Below are 10,605 nucleotides of genomic sequence, written 5' to 3'. Positions count from 1 at the left end.
TACTACTTATGATTATGAGCCCACAGTCAGAGACTCATTCCATGGAGGCTGGCTTGACGTATGGCGGTGGAGAGAGAGAGAGACAGTGAGTGAGCAAGAAGAGAGTTCTTTTAATTATCAGATTTTCTATACAAGTACACTAGCAGTTAATAAATTAAATACTGATAATTACTGTTCAGATTTTTTTCCCTTTTTCATTTATTTGATCCTTGAGTAAAGCTGTGTTTATGTTGGTAAATAATAATTTGGAGACAGTATTAAAATGTAGTCTGAGTATTTTCACACACTCCAAGTTGCCCATATTTACACCATCATCACTACTTATATATCCCCTTTTAATAAAGTGATAAAGCTATCAAATATAACTGTTGCTATGCCTAGCCAGTACTACACAGCTTACAGATTGGTTGTCTACTGGACCTCTGGAAGTCCTTACCCTCATGTAAGTTCGGTCTCGTGGGTGACAATAATAAAAATGAATCACAATCACAAAGTGTCTGTTTATATTACTGTATAAAAACATTTTATGCAGTTCAAATCAGATAAATATTACAGATATACAGATACTGAATTAATGCATGCATGCAGCAGCAGTTTATGACTAATAACATTTTGAAATGCTACATGGTCCTCCCATCCTAGCTTCAACATCCCATCCTGATATCCATCATATCACTATGAAAACAATCCTCTTGTCCTTAATGTAGCGTTACATGTCCGGCAGCAGTGAATTCCCCCTGGAAAAACACACCCAGGCATGGAAGCTAGCTCCGGTCTTTCCTCAAAGTCCTGACAGGCTGGAGTTTGTGCATCCTGCATGAATAATTCACCATGGTGACAATTGATGAAATGCAGTGTAAAACTATAGAAAAAAAAAAATCAAAACTCACTCAATTATGATTCCTGAAACCCACTAACACCCACTACCAGGGGTTGCATTGACCAAATATTTACCATATATTTTTTTTAAATAATGCTGTCTGTCATTGTGACAATTAGAAAACTGGGGTGATTTGCCATAATTCAAGTAATCCACACTCCTGTCCAGCAGGTAGCATGTGCATAATAATTATCTATTGTATAGTCTTGACCTGATCTCACAAGCAAAACCTTGTTGTCCAGCTGGCTTCAGTGAATACATTAGAGAGCCCTGCACGCTCGTAAATATTCACTGCGAGCGCCGGAGGGCTGCTGGAATAAACAGTTATACAGTCATATACAGGGCTAAAGATGGTAACGTTACTGTAACGTTGATGTGGGCTCTTCTGAACAGCTGGGGCTGCAGCGCTAACAAACAGCTGACACTGCAGCCAAATACCGTTGATAATCGAGGTGAAAAAGGGACGAGGAACGAGGACTTGTTTCACCTCTTTTCTGTTTATCATTTGTAGGCAAACCCAACTAAATATGTTTTATAATCTAAAAAAAAAGACTGATAATAATAGATTATGACATCATTTTTATGGACCCGTCTGTCAAAATGACAGACAACCGAAAGGTCAAACAAGTTCTGCCCACTACTGCCCATTGCAATAAAGCCAAGTCAACTCCTTTAGCTTGTATGATGTTGGGGTGGAATAGCTTTTGAACAAGAATTTCTCAAATTGGCTACTTTTCCCTGTGAATTTCTGTCCTTATGTCTTGTAAAAAACACAAAATCCTGCAGAATCTTATCAAATGGTAATTTTCAGGAAAGGACAAGTATCAGTTCATTCAAGTTGCTGAGTTACCTCTTTCTAGAAGCAACATTCCCACTTTTAAGTGCCTGAGAAATTCCATTACATGTCTGCTGCCACGGGTTGTTGCGAAGGGCACGGCTGCCTGCTTGTGATGAGTCAAAGACATATTACTTGTCCTTTTTGCCCTCCTCCTGTGAGAGTGTCTCAGGTGTTAATCCATGAAGCACTAGCAGTCCACACAAGGTGAGAAAGATTCCTGTCCACCATAGAGCTGCATGGCTCTCTCCGAAAATGACCCTCCCAAGGACAGCCTGGGCACACAAACAAAAGACACACAGACACAACTTAACCAGAATGCTGTCACAAAAAAGGTTTTCTGTCAAGTATTTTTTATTTTACAGACTCATAACTGTACAAAGTAAAAATCAAAGGTGAATATTTGAGCACCATAGGGATATTCTTACAGAGGAGATGAAGTTGGATGCAGTGGCGGTGACTGTAGCTCTGGCTGAAGAAGAGCACTGTCGAAGGGCCTTGGAGAAGAACGTCCACATAACAGCATTACAGGCGAACAGCAGACCTCCACACAGCAGCCGCAGAGGGATGTGGAGCTGCAGAAACACAGAAAAAAAAGAGAATTTAGCCATGCAACCAAAGATGAGTGACATGAATGAAAGAAGAAATCTTCTATTGCTGTTCTGTTGGGTTGAGGTCTGGTTTATCAGACTAAGGCTATACGTACTATATTTTTGCCTTTTCTGTTATAATGACATGATTAATGCAGTTGTTTAAAAAGACCAGCACCACTTATGTTCTGTCTCCCCAGTGTAGTTCACGTGGACCACATGAGTTTCTGATTTTGACTGTTGTGTGAGTCAATTGAACTGTAAGACTGTAACAGTAAAACATTATATTCATCCCTTTTTGGTTAATTCTTTCTCCTTTTTATTCAGTTAATGCCGGTCAGCCTAATTTGAGCCACTAAAGCGCAACAGCTAACACAAATGTCTACAGTGTTAGCTTCCACCTGTGTAAAGCTTGTGTAATATTGTTAAGATAACGGAGATACTACAGCTCCAATGTTCACGAAACATTGTGAGATAGAAAAAAACAAACAAAGTGAGAGTTCTGACTATGAGTTTCAAGCATACTTAAATAAAGAGAGGGTGTCTGTCTCCTGGCTTGATAACTGAAGGCTCTGGCTCCCAATCTACTTTTGGAGACCCTAGGAGCTCTTCGGGATGTGATGTTGCCTGTCTGGTAAGAGTTTAGTAGGTGAGGAGAAGTATTTTAAATTAAATTCTGGATTTTACAAGGAGTCAGTGTATTGAGGCTGATTTTGGAGAAATATTATCTCTTGTCCTTGTTCTCATCAGTACATATTCTGCAATGTTATGTAGGCGAACACTACATTACGTAGGGGTTTTTATACAGGAGTTTTAGCACAAATCTGGGGGCCAAATACAATCACTTCAATTTTGTTTAAGTTTACCATTAGGAAATTGCAGGTCATCCAGAATTTTTATGTGTTTAAGGCATGCATGAAGTATAGCTAGCTAGCTGATCAGATTCATTGGGCTTGACCAATAGATATAATTGTTTGTCGACAGTTTAACAATTAAAGTTTATAGAGTTTCCTAATATTATTTCCTAGGTTAACAAAATTGGTCCAAACACAGAACCTTGTGTAACACCAGAGTGGCATGCATGTATGTATGATTCATTGTCAATTTAAACCAACTGGAATCGATCCGATAAACTGCACTTCAACCAGCTCAGTGCAGTTCCTCTAATGCCAATTATCTTCCAGTCTCTGTAACAAGATGTGATGGTCGTTGGTGTCAGATGTAGCATTCAGATCTAACAAGACAAGTACAGAGGCAAGTCCTTTGTCTGAAGCAATCAAAAGGTTGTTTGTAATTTTCACAAGTGCTGTTTCAGTCAGTTTACCCTACGACTGATTTGAGTGGGTGGCGTATATCCACAATAGCCTCCAAAAAGCCCCCCTTCCTTCATGAGGGTGGTGCTGTCCACCCTGCCTGTGTGTCTTTCAGCATGTTAAATTGAACACAATACAATACATTTTAAAAAACAACCTGTCAATCATACTGTAACCCCGCCCCGAAGCATACCTTCTGTTTGACTCTAAATGGGACCATTGTTTGAAAATAAACATCATGTTCTATTGAAAAAGACTTGAAACTAATGGCTGAGACCATAAACTTATTATGAGAGTGTTAGCTCTCATAATAACACATATTCAAATTGACCTATTTTTGTGGGGACGTCACCCCCTGCTGGCCATGAGAAGGAATGCAGGTTTAAGGCACTTCCGTATTGGTTTGCCTGCTCAGACCAGAGCAAGAAGTTACCATTTTAATTCAAAAGCACATTAAAGAAACCCAGACAACAGATCGTCTTCTGCATTACACGGCCACAAAGGGAGGTGTTATATCTAAATCCTTACCCAGTCACAGGTTGTAGTCCAGTCGTGTGTTGTAGTCCAGTCGCTGAGTCCTGACTCACACATCTCTCTCAGGTAGTCTGCACCGAATGACAGCTTGGCAGACAGAGATGCAGCGGCTCCCAAAACGCCCGCTAACAACGCGTAAACAGGCCCTTGAATCATACTTAAACGACACACTACTGGGAGAGCAGTTCATGCAACTATCCGCTGACAGCAGCGTGTCCTCCTCCTTCTGCTCTCCTTCTTCCAGCATTGACAAAACTGTATACATGAATCATGATGGACGGAGCAGCTCACTGAAAACTTCCGCCGGCCGAGCAGGCTGCTTCCGGTTTAGAGCCAAGAATTTATAATAATAATAATAATTATTATTATTATTATTATTACTTATTTATTTATTTAAATATTTTGTATATTTTAATTTTATTATTATTATTTTAAGATGTTATTTATTTATTTTATTATTATCATTTATTTAAATTTTTATTTCGTTATAATTATTTTTTACATTATTATTATTATTTTATTGTTATTATTATTATTATTATTTATTTTATCATTTTGTATATTTTAATTTTATTATTATTTTAAGCTGTTATTTATTTATTTTATTATCATTTATTTTTATTTTTATTTCATTATAATTCTTTTTTTACATTATTCTTATTATTATTTAATTATTATTATTATTATTACTATTTTATTATTTGATTATTATTATTATTATTATTATGGAGGATTATAGGAGGAGAAGACATGGGATCAAATTACGTCATATACAGTCTATGGTTGGGGTTGGGGTCAAATTGTTCACACTAATTTCTATTAGTAAATTACTGTGCAGAAATTTTTTTTTGTAATTAATACAGCTGGGGCCCAGTTGGTAGAGCTTTCATCCAGTAACCGGATATTAGTCAATATAATATAATTTCACTACATTGTTTTATTGTATATGCAACAAATAAACGTTGTTTGATTTGATTTCACATCACTCCTGTAGGAACTACTAACTTTCTTTGTTTTTGCTTCATTTCAAAATATTCATAGTTTCAACAGATTTATTTGTAATATTCTGCTTGTTTACTGGTGTACTGAAAGTACTGTTACAGTCACCCAAAGCCAGATGAGCATCAGAGGGGTTTATGTAACGCCAGTGTGCAACAAGTTCTTCTATGCAGCTTCCTGCAGATGGCAGCAAAGATTAACAATTCTGGAACTAACTCAATAGCAGACAACATTTTTCTTGGTTTCATTTATTTTGATGGGTGTTTTGTTTTCTCTCCTAACAAGGCAAAATGAGCCCAGATGAGCCAACTGTGAGTTATGTCCTATTGCTGTTATGTTCTCCTCTTGCCATCCCTTGCCTTCTGTTGCATTCTACCTCTTTTTCTCCCTCTTCTTTGTCACTCTACCCATTTCTTCATCTCTTTGTGTAGATCCAGCACAGGGGCAGATAATTATTATTTCAAAACCATTTGCCAGATCATTACCAGCTAATCCCATGTTTGGTCTGATGAGTCACGCGCCTCATTTACCACGGTGCAGGACAGCTTGGGGCCCTTTCACAAACACTGGCCAAGGACCAGCGGCCTGCTCTGTGGGGCCACCAGACCGCTCTGGATGGGGGTGGGGTTGAGGTGTTCCTCTGGGACAAGCAGGGATCATAAGACACAGCAGAGTGGAAATAAGAGGACAGAGTGTTAAGTGTGAATCTAAACAAGTTTTATACTTGTGTTCGCTGTAAGAGACTGTGTCCACTAATTGTGATCATTATATTGTCTAAAGCATTGTACTTAAGCAGTCCTGCAGAAGTAATTAAGACCATTTCTGTCTTTTTTTCTCTTTCAAGCATGTTCTTCATATAATCACTTTACCAACTTTTCCTTCATTCTATCTCTGTTGAGCAATAAAAAGGAGATGAATAAAGTAGTAAATAATAATAAAGAGTACTGCAGTTTGTGGTACATTGTAAAAAATCTTCATCCTCATTATTTTAACTCATAATGTGCTAAAACAATAAATAAAATAAAAACCCCGAATTAAATGTCTTTCTAATCCAAATCTTAACTGGAGAATATTTCCAAATCATTATTTTTTTTATAGTTTCTACATATATACATAAGCCCATTTCTATTCATTCTTCAACTGCTTTTGGTTCAAAACCTGGTAATAGTGAGCCCTAATCAATATTTCTTTATTAAGAATTGATTAACTACCTGTTTGCAGGTATACAGTATACATGTGGAATAAAATTGCATTATAGAAGTTTCAATTCAACTCAATTTTGATTATACAGCCCACAATGACAAATCACATATTTACCTCGGAGAGCTTTACAATTTGTACAACATACACCCTCCGTCATTTGACCCTCACAATCGATAAAGAAAAAATCCTCGATAATAAAAAAACCCCAACAGGGAAAACAATGAGGGAGGGATCACACTCCCAGGACAGATGTACAATAGATGTTGTTTGTACTGAACAGACCAGCAAATAAGACATTAGTCGAGTGTTTCTCCTGATTTTTAATTCCAATCAAAGTCATGTTTAACATGTTTTTTTGTGTAGTATACTAGTATATTAACAATGGTTTCCTGTGACGTCCTGCTGGGCTTACCATCTGGGCCAGAAAGTTACATTGTAGTTGTGAAGACAGGCAGCATGAGAAACACTTGGGTCTTACTAAAAGCAACCCATTAGACCTTAATGTCCATCTGTTTCCTCCTCTAAATGTTCAAGTCTTATTGCCAGTGTCTTCTCATAAACAATCACACCCAATGGACTGTTTGCTGTTGTTGTTGACAGTGGCACACTAGATGACGTGTACACATTGCCATATGGTGTGTGTTTCCTTTTCTTGGTCAGTTGACCAGACAGATCGTGGTACCACAGCACATGGAGTTTCCATGGCAACAGATGAGGCTGAGGCCAGTCGATCAACAAATGGCTTTGGCAACCGTTTTAGTCATTGTAATGCAAACTTGCCGTTGTTACTCCAACACTGTCAATAATATTGGCCAAACACATCAGTCGTTACAGTTTGTGTGCACAAGTGTTTAAATTCATCTGTCATATCAAAGTCTCGACTGCTGCACAAGCCAAGTTATTTTCATCTATATGTCATCCTTGTTTTAAAAAAATTAAAACTGAAAAAGAGTGTTTGCAATGATGAACCATTATGCAGTGTAATGTAATTGTGTGTTTACTGGAAACATCTAATCTTTGACTTTTTGTATCTGACTCTTTACTCTTTTTGTATTTAAATAAAATGTAACACAAAGTTTTACAGTGATTCCTTAAATGATTTAAGGCTGCTTGATCCATTTATGTATCTGTAAAAAGCTGATAATTTCAGCCATTACAGCAGTTTAGCTTGTAGTTTATCAGAGACATGGAATGTTGTATTTCTGGCTTCATCAATCAAACTGCATCTAAAGGTCAAGAATGTGTCTGCTCGTGTCTCCCCAGACTCAGAGTTGTCATTACAACCTAACTTCCGTGTCAATCCCCTGTTCAGCACGATGGGTCATCAGGAAGGGGAGGAAGTGCAGGAATAGCCCTCTTCAGTGTAAAGCAGCTCTCAGCAGGACAAAACCAACTGAGAGCCCATTCGACCTGCTGTGGGACTGCAGAGCCTGCCTGTCAAAGTAGTTTTATGTTTCAGAAAATGTCTCAGTAGTAGTGCAGGCTGACACTGTAAAAATATCCAGAGGTCAAAGTGTTTGGCTGTAGCACTTCCAATTCCAACAGAACCTAAAATGATACTACAATTTATTTATTCAGCACTTCTGAAATCTAGACTTAAGAACGTACAAGTGAAAAAAAAAGTGCAGAACAAAAGAATATACATAGATGCACAACAAGGCTATGGTTAGCACTTTCACCTCACAGCAAGATGGGCTCGACTCTTCTGTGTGGAGTTTTCATGTTATCTCTGTGCCAGTGTTGGTTTTCTCCTCCCACTGTCCAAAGACAAGGAGCTTAGGTTAAGTGGTGACTCTAAAGCCGTGTTTCCATTAGGGGAAAGAGTCTTAGGCCACGCCCTCTCAAATGGCCGCACACTCAGCTTCTCCATTACAAAAAAAAGGCCCCATAGGGATTTATGAGACTTCGGCGGTGACGTATAGTTTTCGATTGTAGTGTAATCGCTTAGCAACAGTTTAGACCGTGACGTCACATGCCCTACAGATTAAATACGGGAGACGCAACTGTGGCTGCCTTAGCTAACTGTGCACAATGTCCTCGGCTGATCATAAACAAACCAGCATGGCTAATTATGCACAGTGTCTCCGCTGATCATAAAAAAACGGGCATGCTAACTGTACACAAAGTGTCCTCTGCTGATCTGAATTAACTGCTCCTGACTCACACCAGTGCATTAGTTCATTAGGATTAAGTTTTAAAAGAATTTGTCATGTCCAAGAAATTGTGTTAAGTTATATGTTTTGTCCTGTGTCCATGTTGTCTAGTGGCTTCCTGTTTTATTTTGGAAATTAACTCTCCTCTCGTTTCAGGTCACTTGCCCTTCCTCGTGTGTCACCAGTCTGATTGTCTGCCCCGCCCTGATTGTTCCCACCTGTTCCCCATTACCTTGTGTGTGTATATATAGCCTGTGTTTCCCCTTGTCCTGTGCCAGTTCGTCTTGTCTTGTGAAACAGTAAGACCCACGCCAGCCATTTCCTTGTATCTCGTCCACGTCAGGTTTTGTATTTTTGGCACTTTGCTTCTTGTTATTTTGATACTTTGTAGCCTTCGTGTTTTTCCTCTCTTGAGTGATTTTTTGTTGTTGTTCCTCTCAGTGAGTGATCTTTGTTTTCTCGTGTAGTTTTTGATTTTCCTCAGCAAGAGTGATTTTTCTTTGTTACTTTTTCCTAAATAAAGGATAGTCTATTTTGTAAACTTTGTCTGAGTCGTGCATTTGGGTTCGGGTCCTCGTTCAGTTGTGACAGAATTTAAATCCATATACACCCACTTATTGCAGCTTGCGGGTATATCTCAACAAATAATAAATATTAAATAAAAAAAGTTCACTATCAATGTTTGTCCTGACAGGGTTCATTCGTCTTGAGCACCAACAAAATGCAGGAGACAATGGAGCTGACAGTAAATACAGTCCTCCATAATGAGTCTAACCTTTGATAGCTTCTTAAATGTTCTGCACTTGTGGTAATTAATGGAAGTAACATGCTCGTACTAATTGCTCCGTGCTTTGTCGCTGACAGTCTTAATAAAGCAGAACAAGTTTTATTAATTACTGCTTACTGGGTGATAATGATATCACATACAGCCCTGGGAGGTCAGGGCGGAGGGACTAATCACTGTAGGGCAGGTAAAGGTCTACTTTTGGCAGAGACAACTTTCACATGGAACAGCTCTGTTTAGTTGAAAAAAAATCCATGATGATTTTGTGAGCTTTTTCTTTATAATTTCCCCAGAAATTATGAAGTTACTACCCAACTTTATCACATGCTGATATACCCAATGTTAACTTTTGCTTATTTTTTTGTATAATGCTGTAATTATTATATGCTAACAATGTCCTTATGATTTGAAATATAAAATGACATAGTAAGTGTGACTTACTACTTAGTTGTAGTTGATGGACGGATGGACAGACAGACAGACAGACAGACAGACAGACAGATAGATAGATAGATAGATAGACAGGCACTTTTGTTAAAGATACCTCATACCACAGGTTACAGCAAGGCATTTGTTTCCAACAAGTAATGATGAAATTTCTCACCTCTCAAAGGTAAATATGTACTCTCCCACACACTATCACAGAGAGAGATAAAGAGGGGCAAGGAGAGACTGTTAATGACTTAAAGAGAGAAAGGGAGGCCAGATTAGGGGTGTAAACAGTGGTTGAATAAGCTGACAGTGTGAGCACAGCTGATAGTGTTTAAGTCACACTGTTTCCCTTCGTAGGTCCTGCATTGTTCTCTGCTGCCTCTGGCTGTGTTTTACAGCATAATTAGAGCTTATTTCACTTGAAAACACCCACGTGCTATACATTCCCATTTGCTTGGCTCTCACTTCCTCTCTTATCCACAACCTAGAAGAGCTGTGGTGGTTTTCATGTCATTTTTACTTCATGATGCCATAAATCAGTAGTTCTACGGGTTCATATACCATTAAGGACTGTCTGTTAGTCTATAGTGGTGTTTTAGCTGTTTGTGCAGTTCTAAACATCCACTGGCCATACTTTCAATTTACACATCTGGTTTGTCTGGAATAAACACAAGTGAGTGGTTGGCATTTTAACTGATCTATGGGAAGTTTGGGGTACATCAACTTTTTTTTCTCAATTGGCTGCCTAAGTTGGTACCAAACCAAATTTCAGAAAAAATATATAACAATGATATCACCTGGTGCTATCATCTTTTCAAACTCTCACTTAGTCCATTAGTCACCAAATACATTAAAGCTAAGGACATTCCCATCAGCCCACAA

General features: G+C 38.3%; 1 protein-coding gene across 1 annotated transcript; it reads right to left on the bottom strand.

The window, feature by feature from the left end:
• Positions 1 to 480: 480 nt before the first annotated feature.
• On the bottom strand, positions 481 to 4,437 carry tmem42a (transmembrane protein 42a). Its single transcript, XM_059338817.1, has 3 exons — positions 4,147 to 4,437; positions 2,144 to 2,290; positions 481 to 1,990 (listed from the first exon to the last, which is right to left on the bottom strand). Exons 1-3 carry the CDS (start codon positions 4,306 to 4,308, stop codon positions 1,847 to 1,849), a joined length of 453 nt encoding a protein of 150 aa, XP_059194800.1. The 5' UTR covers positions 4,309 to 4,437; the 3' UTR covers positions 481 to 1,846.
• Between the last annotated feature and the right edge of the window lie 6,168 nt (positions 4,438 to 10,605).

Source organism: Centropristis striata, chromosome 8 (assembly GCF_030273125.1).
Source record: "Centropristis striata isolate RG_2023a ecotype Rhode Island chromosome 8, C.striata_1.0, whole genome shotgun sequence".
NCBI lineage: Eukaryota > Metazoa > Chordata > Actinopteri > Perciformes > Serranidae > Centropristis > Centropristis striata.
The sequence above is the reverse complement of the archived record's forward strand: the minus strand, read 5'-3'. Positions and strand labels throughout refer to the sequence as shown.

Excerpts from the sequence above, each read along its gene's own strand:
- tmem42a (XM_059338817.1), bottom strand. The coding sequence starts at position 4,308 with ATGATTCAAGGGCCTGTTTACGCGTTGTTAGCGGGCGTTTTGGGAGCC. Across the intron at positions 2,291-4,146 it reads GGACTACAACCTGTGACTGG|CTCCACATCCCTCTGCGGCT; the intron begins GTAAGGATTTAG and ends GTGTTTCTGCAG. Across the intron at positions 1,991-2,143 it reads CATCCAACTTCATCTCCTCT|GCTGTCCTTGGGAGGGTCAT; the intron begins GTAAGAATATCC and ends TTGTGTGCCCAG.